This window comes from Phascolarctos cinereus, unplaced genomic scaffold (genome assembly GCF_003287225.1).
Source record: "Phascolarctos cinereus isolate Bilbo 61053 unplaced genomic scaffold, phaCin_HiC Scaffold_726;HRSCAF=1367, whole genome shotgun sequence".
Classification (NCBI taxonomy): domain Eukaryota; kingdom Metazoa; phylum Chordata; class Mammalia; order Diprotodontia; family Phascolarctidae; genus Phascolarctos; species Phascolarctos cinereus.
The window spans coordinates 395778174-395799035 of NW_027556098.1; the positions used below are offsets into that span (position 1 = coordinate 395778174).

At 46.0% G+C, this 20862-nt stretch overlaps 1 protein-coding gene and 1 pseudogene across 4 annotated transcripts in view; both read left to right on the top strand.

The window, feature by feature from the left end:
* Positions 1 to 345: 345 nt before the first annotated feature.
* On the top strand, positions 346 to 1244 carry LOC110197725 (eukaryotic translation initiation factor 3 subunit K pseudogene; annotated as a pseudogene).
* Positions 1245 to 3058: 1814 nt separating this feature from the next.
* The window catches only part of ACOT7 (acyl-CoA thioesterase 7), a 169046-nt gene continuing 151242 nt past the window's right edge, over positions 3059 to 20862 (top strand). The window contains exon 1 of one of the 4 annotated variants that reach the window (XM_078145728.1): positions 3059 to 3292. In XM_078145728.1, the coding sequence (XP_078001854.1) occupies positions 3162 to 3292 (131 nt within the window). In that variant the 5' untranslated portion in view covers positions 3059 to 3161. Of the gene's footprint in view, positions 3293 to 10545; positions 10686 to 20862 lie in introns of those variants that run through there. The other 3 variants (XM_020975056.2, XM_020975063.2, XM_020975071.2) reach the window with 3 other exon arrangements.

The following is a 20862-nucleotide window of genomic DNA, read 5'->3' on the forward strand; positions in this document are numbered from 1 at the left end:
AAGACCTGAGTTCAAATCCGGCCTCAAACACTTACTAGCTGTGTGACCTTGGACTTGTCACTTAACTTCTGTTTGCCTTTATCCACTGGAAAAGGAAATGGCAAACCACTCTGGGTATCTTTCCCAAGAAAACCCCATGGACAGCATTGGTGTTCTATGGTCCGTGAGGTCACAAAGAGTTGGACATGACTTAACAACTGAACAACAACAATACATGCTTGTAATGGATTCTCTTTTTCTTGCCTTCTCAATGGTGTGGGGAGAGGGATAGAATTTAGAACAGAAACTAAAATAAAAAAAGCAGAGTCCTACAAAGCAGAATCTCACTCAAGCAGAACAGTCTTTATTAAGCTCCTGCTCCTTGCCTAGCCCTCTCATGCTGGGGGACATGGTCAACAAGAATTGGTGCAAGGGGCAGCTACGTGGAGACCCAGGCCAAGGAGAATGCCTACGACCTGGAAGCCAACTTGGCCATGCTCAAACTATCCCAGTTCAACCTAGTCTTCTTCCAGACCACAGTGAGAGCTCAGATTCTGCTGAAGGCCCAACCTCCCCAATGTGGATTTCACTCTGTGCACGTGCATGATTGACCAGACTCATCAAGAACAGGCAGGGCCTGCACTTGGGAGACTTTGGACAGCTGCCATTTCCAAGCTTTCTGGCATGCCCTAGATAAGCACATGGATCTCCTTCTCCTTAATGGCATCACAGGCTTTGAAGACTTGGTCTGAAATTTATCTGCCATGTTGTGGACATCACATATCAACATATGTGGCCTGTTGGCTGCTGGCTGGAATGATGGGAGGTCTCTGGGACAACCAGATGAAAGTAGGGATAAGCAAATGTGGCTGGAGCCCCAGTGAGGCAGGACAGGTCTTCATTTGCAGCCAGGAAGACACTCTATCGAGCCCAAGAATATTATAGAAAACATCATCTTTGAGAGTGTTTCCAGCATCATGGTCTCCTCCCAGTAACTCCTTCTGCTGAATGTCTCCTTTTCTCTGTGTTTTGTTTTCCCTTACATACAGTCAGATTCTTAAATAAGAGCGCTTTACTTCCTGGGGAAAAAAAATTGCAATCACTTCTCTATGTGTTTTCTATGTCAATGAAATCCTAGGTGTAGTTTCCCTGTCCCTACTCCTTCAACAGGAATTCTTACGCTGGGGTCTGTGAATTTAGTTTTTGTATTTAGATAACTGAGTTTCAATAGAACTGGAGTTTCTTCAGTCACCTTCAGTATTTCATTTATTTAAGAACATGATTCTGAGGAGGGGCCCATAAGCTTCTCCAGATTGCCAGGGAGGGTCCAGGAGCCCCTTAAAAGGAGATTCAAGAATCCCTGCCTTGTAACCATAGCTCCAATGAAAACCACTCCGATTAAGCAAAGTAGATTCCCTTTGATGGCATCCTGTATATTTTCCTATGGGAATGGCAAACTGGAAACTAGGTGAAGAGAAAACAGAAAGTTCCAGATGCAAATATTTACTGCAATGTCCTGGTTCTTACATAAACGATCTCTTTCTTTAAAAAAAAATGGGCTGAGATAAAATGAACAAGAACCTGAGATCTTTGCTAGGCCCAGATGATGTGGACATTCTGGTGTCAACCATTTACTGAGTTCATTCTAAAAAAGAAAAACAGAATTAGGCTGCATGTGTATGTTTATTTCTCTCAAAGCCTGTGGACCATGCATATAGAGATATGCATGGGAGCTCATTGTAAACCTAAAATGAGCCCAAGGACAGGATAGACAAATGAGATTTTATATCTTCAGAGTAATTCCCTCTCACCCCTCCTTCCCTTCCTTGTTCAGGATGCCTCTGTCAGCCAAAATTATAGTCTCCATATGTGTTGACTGTAGTATGAGAAAGTTATTTAATTGGATAGGCTGTAAATACAGTAAGATAGAGGAATGTCAAGGTGTAGATTGAAATCATAGACCCAGGACGTCTGTGTTTCTTCTATCATTAATATGACATACTATAACATAACATGTTTATAGAATAAATACTGAGATAAGAAAAGTCCCATTATTCAAGATGGCATCTGGGTCAAGGTGCCTTGTCCTTGGCAGAAGAACACTTTGGCTGGCTTCATCTGGCCTTGTAGTTGCTGACACAAGAAGGGGCATTTTGGGTTGGCTCAGAAAGCAAAGCAAAGCATGTCTGTTATGCCAGAGCCCGCAAAGCATTGTGGTAGGTTAAGCGCAGAGTGGGCCAAAGTGTCTCATTGTACTTTAGGCCTCTCTCAGGTCTTGGGGGTTTAAAATGGTTTGGGGAGGGTTTCACATTGTTTACCCTGTATAAAGTTTGTTTATAAATATTTATAGACAATTGTCTACAAATGTAAGCTCCTTGAGGACAGGCATTGTCTTTTGCCTTTCGTTGTATACCCAGCCTTGAGCACAAACCCCTAGGGCATAGTAAGGGATTTGTGGGTGATCAGTATACCCAGCCTTGAGCACAAACCCCTAGGGCATAGAAAGGGATTTGTGGGTGATCAGTCTTTAGTGACCTCGTTTGGGGTTTTCTTGATGAGGAAAATAAAAGCCAACAGGGTTAAGCAACTTGCCCAAGGTCACACAGCCAGATTTGAACTTGGGAAGGCCTGGAGCCTCCCACTGCACCACCTGGCTGCCCCACATAAGGGCCGGATAAATGTTTATGCTTATTGATTGAATGACCGACATTTGCGGCCCACGCCGCAGCCCTGGTTGGGAGGAAGCCGCCCAGGCCGCAAAGCCCCGTGCAGTCTGGTGGGGTTCAGCCCAGGAGGGGCTGAGTGGGCTCGCGTCCTCGTGCGGAGGGGCTTGAAACCGGCGCCAACCGTCACAGAAAGCTCTGGAAGCGGCGGTTCCGCCCAACCGCCCCAGGCGCTCACCCTCCCTCAGGCAGGCGGCGGGGAGCCGCGGGCTGGAGCAAGGGCAGCGAGGACACCCGCCGCCCGCCGGCGCGCCGGCCCCTCCTCTCTCTCCGCCCTCGGAGGGCGGCGCCTGCTCAGTGCAGGGCGGAGGTCCCCCGGGCTCGGCCGGGCTCGGCGGGGTGGGAGGGGACTGGATCTGGGGGGGCGGAGCTTGACCGCGAATCCAGCTTCTCATTGGTCCCCCTGCGCCATCGCCCCGCCCCATCCCTGCGTTCTCCCTCCTTCTTCCCGCCCCTTCCATGGCGCCGCCCGGCCTCATTCATTCCTCCCTGGGCCACTCGGAAACCGGCGAGTCCCCGCAGCGCGTCGGGAGCGGCGACACCATGTCGGGCGAAGAAACCGCGTCCCCGTCCGCCATCCAGATCAGCAGGTAACGACGGGAGCCGAGGCGGCGCGGGCGCCGGCCGCTCACGAAGCGGGCACCTGCCGCGGCCCGGCTGGGAGGGGATGCTCCGCTCCGCCTGAGTCACCGCCCGGGGTCGGGCCGGGCCCGGCTGTGCTGGGCCGGGCCGAGCCGGGCCGGGCCGGGCCGGCCTGAGCCGGCTCCGCCCTGTGCCGTCGCGGCCCCCGCCGCCTCCATCCCAGAGGAGGCGCCTCCATCCTCCCTCCTCCCTCCCCCCTCGGTTCTAACCCCCAATGCCGCCCCTCCCCCGCCGAGGCTCGTTGGAGCAGCCTCTCCATTCCCCTCCCCCCTCGGTTCTAACCCCAATGCCCCACGCCCTCACTTGCTTTCAGGGATTCTCACCTCCGGATATCGACACCCCAGGACGAGCCTCCTCCCCCCATGAATCCCAGCCCCCAAACACCGCCCTTCCCCCTCTGAGCCTCGTTCGCCCATCCTCCCCCTCCCCAGGATGAACCCCATCCCCTCATCAACCACCCCCCAACTGATGCCCTTCCCCAGCCGCCCCTCAGCCCCTTTCCCTTGTTCCTCACTTCACCCCCTCAACTGTCGGTCCCTCTCACTGAGTTCTGTTTACTCATCCCCTCAGTGATGCTTACCTCCTAAATGCCCCCCTCCGTGACAACCCCAAAGTCTCATCTCCCACAGTGATTCTCACCCTGTGACCTCACTCCTCCAAATACTGCTCCCCATCCTCTCCTCCCTCGCCCTCTCCCCTTATTTGTCCTTCTGCTTCCCAGGCTGAGCTCCATCCGTTCACACTTTTCATCCTTAACCTCTAACCTCACCAAAATTCCTTCTTCCTCTCCCCCACCTGGTGTAGACCTGTGCCCTCTCCATTTTCACCCTCTCACCTCATACCTTATAAACCCCCTCCCCACGGTTGGGGCCCATCCTTTTATTCCCCTCCATTCTTACCTCATCCCCCAAATACCTCCTCCAGGCCCTATTCTGATACTTCTACCCCTCTCCCCATCCCCCCCATGCCTTCTCCCTGGGGCTCATGCTCATTCTTTTATTTGCCCCCAAATAGCTTTTCCCCTGGCACTCTACCCCAAACTCTTCCTCTTCTTGGGCCTACACCTCATCCTTTTACACTCTGGATAAGACCAACCACCTCTGGGACTGATCTCCACACTCTCATCCCTCACATCCTTGCCCTCTCTCCACCTTCCCCTAAAGTAAAAAAAAATTAAAAACAACCAGACAAAACAAGCTGCTTCCATTCATTGGCCCACATCCCTTCTCTTATGCATATGGGACCTGAGTGAGCTTTTTTTTAACCTTCACCTTGTCTTATATCTATTCACCTTATACCGATCTCCCTAAAACACCCCCTTCTCCTAACACATCAGCTCCTTGTCCCTTTGTCTTCTGTACCAGCAGTGGATGTCTCCTGCTTGAGGATCCCCTATTCTTGTATCCCATCTCTACCCTAGTTACCCAACCCCGTGATCTGTCATCGACCCCCATTCCACCCTTCTAATGGCTCCAGCCTGGTAGGACTTAGATCTGGCATCCTGTTCGTTGGTTTGGGTTTCCCCCCCTCAAACTGGTACAGCCAGAAGGGCCTGGGAGATACATTGTCAGTTGGCACAAGGAAAGGAAGATCTGTTACCTTTTTTCCTCCTTACACCGGGTTTGCTGCTTTCTAATCATCTCTGTGATCTTCTCCTGACCTTATTCATGTGTAAATTAGGAAGGTTTCAGCTGGAAGGCACCTCAGAAATAATGCAGTCCAATTCCCTCATTTTATATCTGAGGAAACTGAGACCCAGAAAGGTAAAGTGATACTTTGCCTTTAATGCTTGACACTTGCTGCCTATATGACCCTAGGCAAGTCAGTTAACTTTCTTGGACCTCAGTTTCCTCACAGGTAAGATGGATGGTTAGGTTTTGACAGCTGCCTTTGAACTGGAGAACTGTGATGGGACCACCCTGATGTGTCATCATTTATGGCAAGGGCCAGACGTGTCAACAAGCTAACTTCCAAAGATAGGGGGGCCTAAACAAGCCCTACTCCTTCCCTAAAGCCTCTCTTTTTAAAAACACAGTCAACTTGGGCATTTGATTTGCTTCCTAAAGTGCTTTTAGCAATGATCTTGGACTCTGATTTCCTGGACATAATTATGCAATTGCAAATGCTTAGACTTTTTTGTTTGTTTGTTTGTTTTGGGCCTGTGAATATGAATGCTAGGAAACCACTAGCAGGTGGTTTCAGTGGTGGTGGACTGCTTTTTTTAACTTTGTCTTGGTAGAGTAATTTGTAGTTTCTTGGGACCCCACTTGTAAAGGGCACAAATGCGTGCTTGGTGCACAGCAGGCACTCTATAAATGTTAGCTAGGAGGAGGAGGAGGAGGATGAGGATGATGATGATGATGATATTTGGCCCCAAAGAAGAGAAATGAGAATACACTTTCCCTTCTTCCCTGCCCCCTTTTCTTTGCAAAGGCAGGGGAAAAAAGAAAGAACTCAGTTTGAGTGGAAACATTTTGGGATAACTGGGTAGGGGTAAGTTTAGTTTAGAAACTACATTTAGGGTCATAGTCCAGTAAGACATTCCCTTCGCACTCCCCAATTGTTTGGTTGGTTTTTATTGATTTCAACAGAATAAAGTAGCTTCAGTGTGTGCACCTGGGCCTTCCACAAGGGACATAGCCTTGAATGGCACTCTGTACCCAGTAATGTTAAATAAATAAATAAAATTGAACTTGGAAGAAGTAGTAGAGAGTCATTTCACCAGACAGTGGCTTGGCAGATAAGGGTTTACACGTTGTCATCGGAGACCTGGGTTGCTAAATAAATAACAATTTCACTGAGGTGAAGCTCAAGGACTTAAAATATTTTTTTAAAGTTTTACTAATAAAATATCTTTTGTCAGTTAGTCAATAAACCTGTTTGACGGGCAGCTAGATATCTCAGTGGACAGAGTGATGGGCCTAGAGTCAGGAAGACCTGAGTTCAAGTCTAGCCTCAGACCCTTACTAGCTGTGTGACCTTGGGCAAGTCACTTAACCTCTGTTTGCCTTAATCTACTGGAAAAGGAAAGGGCAACCCCCTCCAGTATCTTTGCAAAGAAAACCTCATGGACAGTATTGGCGTGCTATGGTCCACGGGGTCATGAAAGTTGGATATGACTGAACAACAACACCGGGTGCCAGACACTTACATCAACTTCATTTCTCATTGCTGAAATCACAGTCCAGGCCCTCTGTCTTTATTTTCCAAAACATTCCCTTCACTTTCCAATCCAGAAAGCCATGCCTTATAACAAAGAATAAAAAAGAGAGAGAAGAAAAAAGTGATTTCACAAAACTAACCAACACACCAACCAAGTTTGAGTATTTACAATTTTCAACACCTGACCAAGGGCTCTTGTCCTTTTCTCTGCCTTTGCAAAGTAAAACAGAGAACAGGTCCGTTCTCATATGTCTTCTCTGGGACCAGATGTAGTCATCACCACCATCATCATGCCAACATCCATACAGTGCCCACTGTGGGCCAGGCACTTCACAGTTATTTGCAATTATTATCTCATTTGATCGTCACCACAACCCTGGGAAGTAAGGACTATTATTATCCTCATTTTACAAATGAGGAAACTGAGGCAGACACATTAAGTGATTTGTCCACCAGGGTCATACAGCTAGTAAGTATCTGAGGCTGGATTTGATTTGACTCCAGAAAGGGGCCAGCACTCTGTCCACTGTGCCCTCGAGTTGCCTCATAATTTCATAGCATTCAGGTTTTTTTTGTTGTTGTTGTTGGTCTTCCTGTTTCCATTTCTAGCTGCGGAACTGCATGTGCCCCAAGTGCTTCTGATGCTGCCGTGCTGTGTGGAAGAGGCTGGGGGTCCTGCTTCCATGTATGATAGAGACCTTGGAGAGGGCATTCACGCTGTAGAGCAGGTCCTGGTCAGCTCATGTGGCTAACCCCAGAGGCATCAGGAGTGTTGTTTCCTGGTTCTGCTTACTTCATGCATCTCCAACTTCTTTACATTTATCATTTCTTATGATGCATCAGTGTGCATTCATGTACCGTAACTGCTTAGCCATTCCCCAATCCATAGTTACTGCTCTGCTGTCACAAAAAGGGCTGCTTTGAGTATTTTGGTATATGTGGGACCTCCTCATACTCCCCTTCTTGCTCTGGGATTTCTGGTTAGTCACTTTTCCTTGAGCTCATTCCCAGTCACTTTCTGGAGCAGTTGGACCTTTTCAGACTCCCACCAACAGTGCATTGGTATGCTTGTCTCTCCAGAAGGCCTTCAGCATTGTTTTTTCCCTCCACTTGTCCTCTTTGTCACTTGATGAATTCCAGTTATATCAACTTCTGGGGTGCATAATTAATGAAATGGCCACCAAAGTACTTTATGACATTCAGTTCAGTGATGTAAGTGCATGCCTCCCCCACAGCTGGTAATCTCTTTAAATTATAACACTATCAAAATATGTGATAGTATTCCAGGTGGGAAAGTCTCCTTACCCAATAAAATATATTAAAATGCTATAAGCATAATATAATGCATACAGAAATCTATGTTAACGTCATGTTATACCTGGGGAGCATTAGCCCACCTTCAATTAAACTGAGTGTGAAGTTCTAGGTAGCAGAGTATGGTGGAGAGGGCCCTGATGCTGCAGGCAGAAGGCGCAGGTTCAGACCCCACTTCTGGCAGTTACTACTTGGGGCAAATCATTCCCCTCCCTGGGCCTCAGTTTCTCATTTGTAGAATGATTGGTTTGGGCCTCAGTGGCTATTGAGGTCCCTTTTTGCACTAGATCTCTGATCCTTGGATTTTGGAGTGGTCTTTCAGATGGTCATTAACAGTTTGTAATTCTTCTTTTAAGAATGTTGGTTCATTTCCTTTGACCACTTATCCAGTGGGAAATGGCTTTTAGACTTAAATAATGATCAATTTCCTATATGTCTTGGCCTTCAGACCCTTATCCAGGGGTATTGGAAGCAAAGATGTTTTCCCCCAGATCCAGCTTTCCTTCTTATCCTCAGTGTATTGAATAGCTGGCTTAGCTTTGATGTGCTATAGGTTACCCAAGGAAACTCCCGTAGACTTGATAGATTTTTATAATAACTCTTTCAGTGGTATCTGCTTCCTCGTACTGAAAGAGAAGCTGGCTAAGGAGAAAGAATTTATGAAGAAAAGAATTACATTGATAAACTTTTTAAGGAGCTGTCACAAAATGCAACTTTAGATAATTCAGCTCAGATGAAAGAATTTTGAAAGGCAATAATTTAGCTTGGGCAGATTGGCTTAAAAGGGCCAGGCAACACACAGGCCCCTTCATTTCTTCTTGAGAAACTAGACCAGGTGTGAGGAACCTGCGGCCTCGAGGCCGCATGTGGCCCTCTAGGTCCTCAAGGGTAGCCCTTTGTGTTTTCATGAGGAGTTCTCATAGTTCTGGTACAAAGTAAAATATTACAGTTCAAGAGAAATCAAAGAAAGGGAGAGGGAAACCAGACTTTGCTGTGTCCCGACAGGGACCTGGGAGAGCTAAAGGCTCCAAAATTTTATTTCAGTAAGCACTTATTAAAAACTACGTTGTTCAGGGGAGAGACAGCCTGGAACAGTGGATAATGGGCCAGCCTGAGAGTCTGGGAGACATGGGTTCAAATTCTGTCTCTGACTTTTTTATACCAGCTTTGTTTCTATGGGCAAATACTTAACCTCCTAGTGGGGCAGCTAGGTGGCTCAGTGGTAAAGTGCTGGGCCTGGAGGCAGAAAGACCTGAGTTCAAATGTGTCCTCAGACACTTATTAGCTGTGTGACCTTGTGCAAGTCACTTAACCTCTGTTTACCTCAGTTTTCTCAGCTGTCAAACGCGGACAATAATTACCTACCTTCCAGGTTTGTTGTGAGAATCAGATGAAATAAGAATTGTGAGATGCCTGGCACATAGTAAGCACTATATAAATGTTAGCTATTAATAGTGTCCCAGGGAACTCTCTTAAGACCATTAAGTTACAGGTGAGGTGCCCACCTATGTGAGTGGAGTTTTCACCCTAGGAATTTCCTATATTGATGAAATCACAGTTCTAGATTTAAAAAAAAATCCAATAAGAATATGGAGGGGCAAGTATTATCCCCTTGTTACAGATGAGAATACTGAGGTTCAAGGAAGGATTAACAGATTTGTCCAAAGTTAACACAGCTAGGAAGTGGCAGAATGTGTGCTCCGCCTTCCAGACTCTTCCCTTGCCACTACCCAAATAACTTGTCCAGCAATAATGGTTTTCATGGAGTCACGAATGTTTTCTGGCCTAGACCCTCTCCCTCATTGCTAAGAGCTTGGTGTTTATGAGATATGGACCCTCAGGTGTGTGATCTTTGTAAAACCTTCACTTAGCAGTGGCCAGAGCTCATCCCGGTCCCCGGAGACTGTTCCAGTGAGAGTGGCTCCCTCGGTCTTCAGGCCATCCTCCCACCCTCTTCCTGAGCTCCTTGGCCTGGCCCTTGACCCTGAGGCCCTGAGATTTCAGTATTTCCTCTTGCTAATTTGTGCAAATAAGACTGCAGGATGGTTCGACCTCTTCTGAGGTTTTTATACTGCACGCCATCCATTTCTTAGAGGCCTTCTTAAGGTCTATCCATCGGGCCCGTGACATGGTACAGTGGAAAGAGTGCTTTGCGCAGAATTAGGAGAGTCCTAGGTTCAAATCTCCCACTGTAAAATAAGGCTGCCTCTATCAAATGGGTGAGTCACAGTTAAGAGAATATATTGTGAAGTGCTTTGTGACCTACTCTTAAAGCCTATAGCTATGTCCCTTATCACTTAGCACCTGAGAAGCTTCCCATTCACAGATCCTCTCCTTTGAGGTGCCCAGGCCAAGGGGGGATGTGGGGAGTGTCGTTATTTGCTTTGATTTAGGCTGTAGCTTAATGACTTCCTGCAAGGTTCCAAAGATCTTCCTGAGTCTTCTGGGAAACTTCCATTCCCAGCTGAGGGGGAACATGGTAGACACCTGCTGACTGAATTGGTGATTAATTTTCTGAAAGGAAGCAGCGGTGTTGGGGGAGGGAGGGATCCAGAGTAAAATCAGAGAGGTTGGTATCATGGGCAGACTTACTGAGGGATAGGCAGGCTCTTTGCTGACGTGGGCCTTGGACAAGAGCCGATTGGCAGCTGCATTGGCTGCTATTTGGGGAAGCAGGTCACAGGAGATGAATGGTGATTAGCTCCTGGCTAACCTATTCTGAGGGAACAGAACTCTTTCCTTGGGCAGCTTGCTTCACTGAATTGACCCAATGAAGAAACTGTCAGGCCCAGCCCTTGGCTTTTTGGCCTTGGTGAGCCAGAGGGGTTTTCTTAGGTCTCTTGCTGTCTGTACTGCTAGAATAAGGTAAGTGATTTAATCCAAGGCTGGTCTTAGCTCCAGCCTGTAACTAGGTGAGAAATGTAACTGTCGGAAACTGTAAGTTTAGGGCAATTCATGGTTGGGAGAGGTTTTTTTTTTTTTAAACAAAATCGTTAGGCTGAGGCAGGGCTTTCCTAGGCTGATTCTGCACTCTGCTCAGAGGTCTGGGCTTGGTATATTTCAGCTTGTGTTAGGATGGACTCATCTAACTTTTGACTTCCATTTTCATTTGGGAATTGGATTAACATTTTCCCAAGGGATTAACTAGTCTTGGGTCTCCTTTGAGTTCCAGGCCTTTGAAGTGATACTCAGTCATGGCTGAGAATGGGCCCTGTTCCCAGGTCATGATGAAGTTAAGTTTTCAAAAATTTATATTTTTTATCATGTTGCGGTATCATTGTGAGAGCTGTAGCTGGGCCTGGTGGCAAGAGAGTCAGTGAAGCAGGTTCTGTCTCTGACACCTATTAGTGGGCATGTCCTTTACCTCCTTGGTGCCCAGGTCCCACTCACTTGTTGGTGTGCATCAGGGGATGGACTTCCTACACCTGGGATATCACTGGTCTAGAAGAAAACACTTACTCTAACTCCTGTCAAGTGGGCCAAGGGCAGGCCTCCCAGCCCCTAATTCTTGCTTCTTCTGGCCCAGGATGCCTCTCTTTGTGGGATGGGGCTAAGGGCTGAGGAGGCCCAGCTTGTCTTCACTAATTAGCTTCTTAAAGGTCTTTCCCCTAGACTTAATTTTCTTGGACTCCGCTCTTTACTGCTTCCTCTCCAGGTTCCTCTTTGTAAATGATTTGCTTGTTTCTGCCCAAGGGATAGAAATGAAAAGCCCATCTGTGTCTTGCACAATCTGTCTACCTGTGGAGATAAAATTGACCCAGTGCTTGTGAAAAGTACAGCTAGGACTGTTTTGGTATTATCTTTGGCTCTTCAATGCCTAGGACACTGTCTATAGTAAGCATTTAATAAATGTTTGTAGAGAATTGAACCCAGGCTCCCCCAACCAGCCGAGGGAAACCCTCTCGTCTTTTCTCTTGTTAGGGTCCCCTGCTAGCTGAGAGCAGACATACCTATCTGTTGGCCCTTCAGCTGGTGGTAGGCACTGACTGTTTGTCTCCAAGCCTGGAAGAGCATCTTTGTGAATCTTAACCCTGCTTCACACCATCTGTCACACAGGCACCTTCTCCTCCTCTTGTTGTCCCAAGAGCCTCTGGAATGAGAACATGTTAGGATTGTTGTAGGAAGGGCAGATTTTGTTCTTCCACTCAGTTTCTGTTCCAAGAACATTAATGATTAACTTCACCTTTGTTGTGTGGTTAGTAGGATGAGTATTCTTACCTAATCCCCTCCATCTGAGAAGACTTGAAGAGGGTAGAGGCACAGGAAATGAGTATGGAATGTGTGCATGTGTGTGTATGTGTACATTCATATGTGGGCATGCATATTTATGCATGTGTACCAGTATGCATGCACACGTGCTATATGTGTGTCCATGTGTGTACGTGGGAGTCTGTAAGTCCTGGAAATGATTGGCTTGGCAATGGGAGACAGGTCTGCCAGTTAGTGCCTGAAGTGGGAGGCCGTTGCAGGTGGGCGGCTCGTTCTGTTTTGTTTGGGGAATGAGCCGTGCTCGTAGCTCATAGGCTGGGCCACAGTGTCTCACAAACCTAGAATCATGGGAAGGAAGGTCTTGTGCTCCTGCTGGCAGCTGTTTCATTTTCTGGAAACTTATTATTTTTTGGCCCATCCTTTGGTATCGAAGCAGCTGGGCTTGGAGTCAGGAATGTCTGAGTTCAAATTTGGCTTCAGACTCTTACGAGTGGGTGGCCTTGAGAAAGTCACTTCACCTCTGTTAGCCTCCTCTTCTCAAAAATGGGCATAATAATAACAACACCTAGGTGAGGATCAAATGGGGTGATATTTGTAAAGCGCATTAGCACAGTGCCTGGCACGTAGTAGGTGCTTAATAAATACATATTCCTTTCTCACTCATTCTCTTATTTGGAGAAGGCTGAAGTAAAAAATTGTCAGGTTTATAAGGCAATAAAGGGAAGACTGCTATTTTGCCTTCTCTTCTTGCTTCACCCTTCCCTCCAAGTTCACCATTATCACACTTAGGATTGTCTGATGGCTATCAGGAAATGACATCATGTTTTTGGTTGCCTGGGGAAAAGATAATAGAGGATGTATTTTTGGTGGCCCTGAACCAGTGTTATTGTGCCTCTGCCCATTAGGGGGTGCTATTGTAATGCTACAAACAGATTCCCGTTTCTCCAGGTCAGTGCACTCTGGTATTGGCTGAGGGTCCCCAGGTCTCCCACTCCAGGCCTCTCTTCAGTCAGGAGAACAATCTGGTACCTCATGGGCAGCTGTGGGCCATCCTAAGCAATGTTGCTCTTGCAAAAAAGAGCACAGATGAGTGGCCGAAAATACATCGAATGGGAACTTTACAAATGAGGAAGGGATAGCTACTATTTTGTGAGAATGACAGAACTGGTTCTTTTTTCTGTTTTCCTAAAAGATTTTAAAAAAAATTGCTATCATAGAGGCAGCTAGGTGGCACAGTGGATAGAGTTCCGGCCTTGGAGTCAGGAAGACTTGAGTTCATATATGGCCTCAGACACTTACTAGCTGTTTGACCCTGGGCAAGTCACTTAACCTCGATTGCCTCACCCCCTAAAAAAATTTGCTATCTTTTTATATCACCTTCATCTCCCCATTCAGCTAGATTAACTGAGGCTACAACCATGTGTGACAGTGTGTTTGGTGGTACATGGTGATAGACCCCTGCCTTTGCGAAGACTGGAGGGAGGGAGGCGCAGTCCCATTTATCAGCCTTTGCAGCCAAATTGTCCAGTCCAAAATCGTGATCAGTGCTAGTTCCATTTATATGGTCATCATTTTAAATCTACATATATTTATAAATGTGTGTATACATCTAACTATATCTGTCTGCACACAGATAGTTCTTGCCTTTTGTGCAAATCGCACCTCCCCAGCCCCCATCTCCTGCAGTGTGGGCTGTGGCTCCCAGCAGGCCACAGGCTGAGGCAGGGCCAATGATAGCAGCAGCGATGCAGCGCTAAGCCAGGAGGCCTCTGCTTGGGGCCCTGAAGCCACTTGGGTTGTGAGGGTATAGAACTTCAGAGAAGGCAGGCATCAAAATCGTCTGCTCAGATAAATGAGAACTATGTGTGTGTACACACACACGTACACACACACGCACACACACACACACACGTCTATAAAGAGCAGATTTGTTCTTTCACTCGCTTTCTGTTCCAAGAAGAGCATCAACGACTATTTTCATTTGTTAAGATGAGTATGCTAACCCTGCTCCTCCATGAAGTCTTGAAGAAGACTGCAGCACATAAAAGTGAATATGGAAGTGTGTGTGTGTGTGTGTGTGTGCGTTGTATACAATATATATGCATAGGTGTGTATGTATGCATACAAACTTAGACATTTATACTATCCTGGTGCTGCCAAATCCACTCTGCTTCAACTTGTATGTCTTTTTGAGCTTTTCTACATTCTTTGCATTTCTTGTTTCACAGTGCACCAGATATTCCATGACATTCATGTACCACCATTTGATTAACCATTCCCCGATCCATGGGCATTCACTTAGGTTCCAATTCTTGGTTACCATGGACGTGGTTGCTTTGAATATTTGGGTGTATGTGGGACCTTTCTTTCTTTGTATTTCAGCATTCTTAGGGGTCTATGTCTGGTTGTGACATCTGAGGTCAAAGAGTCTGACCATTGATTGTAGTCGCTTCCCAGAATGGCTTTTAGCTATTGACTGTTTGGCACGAGGGAAGGAGTCCTTGGCCTTCCGCTGGATCTCTGCCTGTTACTGCTTGGGGACTTGGGGCAAGTTACTGAAGGTCTCTGGGCCTCAGTTTCCTTCTCTGTAAGGTAAGGGGTCCCTTGGAGCTCCCATGGCCCCTGAAAGCTAGTGGATAGAGTGCTACTACACTGATTGAGACACTACCCAGTCTTTGACCCTGCTAAAGTCACTTTCCTTCTGTCTGCCTCAATTTCCTCACCTGTAAAATGGGGATAATAATAGCCCCTACTTCTCAGGGTTATGAATTAAAAATGTGATATATGTAAGGAATTTTACAGAGCTTAAAAGTGCTGTGTTTTAGTAAGATTATCAGTAAATATGTGAACGTATGATGAGGAGAGTTGTTGACGGTGGCCAGCTGTTGCCTGACTCAGTGCTTCCTTCAGCCTGCTTGATTATTCAGAATGTTTAGCTTGGAATCTCCTAGCTGGAAGGGCCTTTAGGAATTGCTTAGTTAACCGACCCCCTCATCCCTCCTTTCCCCCTTTTTTCTCTAAATAGTTTATTGTGAACTTTAAACATCAGTGAGGATGTTTAAACATTTACAATTGTTGATGTGAAAAAAAATGTCAGAATATAAATAACTAATGACTTAATCTCCGGCTCTCCTGCCAATTTTGCTTGTCCATCCATCCTTGTGTTTCTATCTACATTTTAGAAAGATGTTATCAGTTTAAATGTTCCAGTTGTTTCTTTGCTTTGTGTGGTTTTAAATCTGTCCTTTCCCATTTCTTCATATTCTTTCGTTGTCATTCTCAATTGTATACTCGAACATTCGGTTACGTTAGCACAATACAGTTGGTGTAGCCTTTCTTGCTTCATTGAATGGGGTCTTAGAAGCAACCAAGTTCAGCTTGCATTTGAACTCAAACCCCCTTTAAAATACTGCTGCACGTGGCCTTTTGCTCATTGCTTCTGAAAACCTCAGGCAGGGCTTGTGTATCAGTGTGTGTGTGTGTATGCATGTATATGTGACTGCTTGTGTGTGTATCTGTGAGTGTATTTATGGGTATATGTGTATATGCAAGTATATATGTGTGATGTGTGAGTGTATATATGTGTATGCATGAGTATGAGGATGTGCATATATTATATGTCTGAGTATATTTATGCATGTGTATTTGTGAGTGTATCTGTATATGCAAGTATATATGTGTATGTGTGAGTATGTATGTATATATACATACACATGACGGTGCCTGTATATGTGCATGTATATATGTATGCATGTATATGCGAGTGTAGTTATACATGTATGTATATGTGTATATGTACAAGCATGTGTGAGTGTGTGTGTATGCATGCATATGAGGGTGTATATGTGTGTGTGTATGTGTGTAACTGTTATTTCTAGGGTGACCTGTTACCCTGGGAATGGTACTCATTGTTGGAAACCTTTCCTTATGTGGAGCCTAGGTCAGCCTCTTTACTCAGTTGAGCCCTAGGACCAAACAGAGTAGCTCAGTACATCTGAATGTGCCAGTTTGGTGCCCAAAGAGTTGCTATCCTTTGCCTTGTGACCCGCATGTGGAAATGTGCTGAATTTCCTCCGTCTATCTTGTTAAACTTTTTTTTGGCTAATTTTGACCCACCTCTTCTCACAAATGTGAGAAGTGACATGCTCAGTGTCACATACTTAGTGGTAGGGCCAGGTCCAAAATTCTAGTCAACAAAAAATGTTGAAGTGCCAAAAGGTGCTAGGGCTACAAAGACCACCTCTGCCCTCAGGGAGCTCATACTCTGTGAGGGGAATATAACATACTCAGGTCAATACAAGGAGTCCTTTCAGGGACCAAAGAGTGCTCACTAACTTGTAGTGTCAGAGTCAGAACTGAAACCCAGCTCTTCCTGACTCCACACCTAGCACCCCGTGCTTTCTTTCCTGCAGGGCTGAGTTGACTCTCCAGGAGGCATTTCCAGCTGGGTGACTCATAGTCATCTCAGCCTAAATAGGCCCGAAGCAGGCCCCCTGCCCTTCTCTTGCCTCTGCACCCAAGCCAGGCTTTCCCCCCACCTGCATATCTCTGTTGAGGGTACTGCCATCCTTACTCGGGCAAGCTTGGTGCCCTCTTTTTCTAATCAGCCCTCCAGGCCTTGCCAGTTCTTCTTCCACATTGCTCATATCAGCCTCCTCATTTTTCCCCTTGACTGTTGCCATGGTCTTAAGGCTCTCCTGCCCAGGTCACCCTCCACATGGCTGCTATTTCACAGGCCTGACCATCTTACTACACTGCTCTATTGCCCTCTCTAGAACCAAATATAAATTCCTCAGTTTGGCTTTTAAAGCCCTTCAGACATGACCTCAGTCTACCTTCCCAGCTTTACTGTCTTCTTTGGCCTTCTTGCTCTTCCTTCCCCAGGATCTCCATCTCTTTCCTTGTGCCTTTGCTCTGCCCCCACCCCCTCCACCATGCTTGGGATTGTCCCTCTCTATTCTTGCTTCACAAGAGGGAACCCCCACAGGTTTTTTAAGTAGGAACTTGGCCCAGATCTGTGCCTTAGGAAGATCAGCTGTGTGGGGAATGAATTAGAGAAGCGGAGGAGCTGAATTGGAGGGAGACCAGTTATATTTGATTATAGTAATCCCGGTGAGAAGTTTGATAGCCCAGTGCTGGGCCTCCAGTGCCTCTTTGAGGGTTGCTGGGGGTCATTCAGTTGCCTTGGTTGATTGGAAACATGATGTTGCCCATGGCTGGTATGGAAGTGTTCTACATGACTGCACATGTATAATCTATGGATATCAGGTTGCCTGCCTTCTCAAGGAGGGGGGAAGAGAGGGAGAGAATTTGGAACTCAAAATTAAAAAAAAAAAGAATGTTAAAAAGTTTTGTTTACATGTCATTGAGAAAAAAAAATTAAATAAAAATTAAATTAAAAAAAAGATGATGTCCTTGAGAAATAGTGGTGAGGTGATTTTTTTGGAGAGGGCACACAGGATAATTAGTTTAATTTGAGATGCTGAGGGGTATCTAGGTAGAGTTGTTTCTCAGACATTTGGTTGTGTTGTACTGGAGCTCAGGATGGTGGGCTCATAGATTCAGAGTTGGAAGAGACCTTATAGCTTGTAAGAGTCCAACTCTGAAACCTCGTGAGCTTCAGTTACAAGGCCAGGGCCACACATAGTTAAGTATCTGAGGCAAAATTTGACCTCAGGTTGTCCTGACATCCAGTCCAGCTGGCTATCCACTTAGCGATGTTGGGGGAGGAGAGAGACTCACCATCCCTTGCCTTCTCCTTGGCTTCCTGATATCTCAATTGCCAAAATGCCTGCAGGTGGCCATGTCCACAGGTTGGGCGTTTGAGGGCTGTACTGAAACCTGACCTCAGATGATCTCATTGATCCTGATTGACTCATTACTCAATAGTTAGCACACTCCTACCCCTTTGACTCTCACCACCCCCAGTGATACTGAACCCCAAGATGGACAGAGCTAACCCTACCAATCTTATCCCTTCATTCCCATCCACCTCAGCCCTACCCCCTTGCCCCTTTCTCCTCTCTTCTCTCACTCCAGATCTGCCCCTTGCGCTGTGCTCTCTGGACCTCATAATCCATAATGAACAAACTTCCTTTTGTCTTATACCACTTCCCCTGCTGCTCTTTGCACCTTCCTGGTACTCACTGAGATCTAGTTCCCCATGATGGCACAGCATTGTTGCATCCTCTTTCTAATACTAGCTATGCTTTCATTTAAACCCCCCACCCCTCGAACTATTGAGTCAGAATACTTCTTGTACTCCATTGCCACTTCCAGACTCTCCCTCAGCCTGTGAGGTTCATGCAGTGCAAATTTATCTTCCAGACTCTGACAGCCATCATTTACCCATGCCCCAGGATCTTCCTCCTTTCTCAGTGAAGCCAGTGACTGGCACACAGCCTTTCCTTTCCACCTCAACTCCAGCCCTCTGACGGGTAGACTTCAACAGACGCTTTGATATTCCCTCAGATCCCCTGATTTCCAGTTCCAAATCTCATTAGCTCCTATCCCCTCCTTCTCTGTTCACCTTAGCCATGTATTGGATGGCCATACCCGTGATCTTGCCATCACCCATTCATGGTCCATGCTCAAGAATTCCAAAATTCCTTTATCTGATCATACTTAATCTTGTCATCTATCCTGTGCCTTACTCCTTTCTACATCTGCTCCTTGCCCTCATTACTGTAACTCCTTATCCTTCCATTCTTCAGTTCTGTCCCAGGCTATCATCCTTACTTTGGTGGTACTTTCTTCCCTTTCCAGTCTCGACTCTTTGATGAACCAGTTCGACTCCTTGTTACACTCTACTTTTGAATGTTTTGTCTTCTTACTGATAATACCTTGCCAAAACCAATCCCATGATGACTTCTTCACTCCTGCTTATGTGCTGCTGGACAGAATTGGGGGAAATAATGAAACCATGCTGTCTGGGTTCACTGCAAATTTATGCCCTTATTTCAACTGAGGTCCTCATCTCAGCATGGCAGTCCTTTTACTCCTCTCTAATGTCTTTCCTATTCTGACTCACGACAGAAGCTGTTCCAGACCTTTTTTCCTTTCCTCAAGCTGCCTGTATCTCCCTTCCTTCCTTCAGATGAGGACCCAGATTCATACTTTACCAAATTAAAACTGAGACCATTTGATGAGAACACCCTCTTCCCTCATTTTTGTTATCTCTCATCCCTCTGATGTTATCCTTTCCTCTCTTTTCTTTTACCCCAGTTTCTCATGAAGAGGTAGCCCTTCTTCATACCAAGGCCAGTCCTTCTACATGTACCCTTGACCCTCTCTCTCCTATCTTCTTCAGCAGATTGCCCCCACCATCATCCCCACTTTCTCACTAATCTTCATTCTCTGTTTACTGGTTCTTTCTCTGCTGCCCACCAACATATCTGTCCTTAAAAATCCTTTATTCAACCTGACCATCCTTGATAGCTTTTGTCCTATATTTCGCCACTCCTTGGCTAAACTCTGAGAAAGCCATCTACACCAGGCGCTTCCACTTCATCTCCACTTGTTTGCTTCTAAACCCTCTACAGTCTGGTTTCCAGTCCCATCAGTCAACCACAACCACTCTCTCCAAACTTATCAATGATCTCTTAATTGCCAAATCTAATGGCCCTTTTTTAGTCATCTTTCCTGCCCTCTCTGTGGCCTTCTCCTCCCAGATCTTCTTCACTTTCTAGGGTTTGGTGACTGCTCTCTGCTCTCAGTCTGTCTTTTGTCACATCTTTATCCATGCCCTGCCCATTAACTGTGAGAGTCCTCTTGTCCCGGGCCCTTTTATAGTGACTTCCTACATTCTTCTACTTGATGATCTCCTCTACTTACATGGGTTCAATGATCATCTCTGTGCAGATGATTCCCAGAGCTGGTCTCGAGCCTGGTTTCCGGTCCTGCGTTGCTCATTAGACATTTTAAGATGGATGTCCTGTACAACAACACGTACAGCCTGTCCAAACAAGCCTCAGTTATTTTCCATTGCCCACTCATACCCTCTGGCCAAGCTCGCCTGCCTCCAAACTCCCTCCAAACTGGGGAGGGCAGCGATATCCTTCCAGTCGGCTAGGTTTGCCATCTCAGTGCCTTCCTTCACTGCTTAACTGTTGCTTACTCAGCAAAATGGCTAGCATTTGCAAAGTGCTTTACATATGTTGCCTAATTTGATCCTCACAACAAACCTGTGAGGTCGATGTTATTATCCCTATTTTATAGATGAGAAAACTGAGGCAAGCAGAGGTCAGGTGACTTGTCTATGGTCACACAGCCAGTAGGTGTCTGAAGCAGGATTTTTTTTTAATTTAAATTTTTTTGTTTCTTCCATATGCTTTTGAGTTGAAAATTTTTCTCCCTTTTCCTCCCCTCCACTCTCCCCAAGATGGCACACAATCTGATATAGGCTTTACATTTACATTCCCATTAAACATATTTTCACATTAGTGAAGTTGTAAGTGAAAATTAAAACCAATACGAGGAACCATCAGAAAGAGGAAACAAAACTCAACAGAAGGTAAAAATAAATGATAGCGATTCGACTTCCATAGTTCTTTCTTTGAATGTGGACAGCATTTTCCATCCCGAGGCCTCTGGAGTTGTCTTAGATCCTCATAATGCTAAGAAAGGTTCAGTTTAACAATCTTAGTCATTGCATAACATGGCTGTTATTGTGTACAAAGTCCTCTTGGTTCTGCTCACTTCACTCAGCATCAGACCATATAAGTCTTTCCAGGTTTTTCTGAAGTCAGCCTGTTCATCATTTCTTATAGCACAATAGTATTCCATTACATTCATATACCACACCTTGCTCAGCCATTCCCCAGTTGATGGGCAT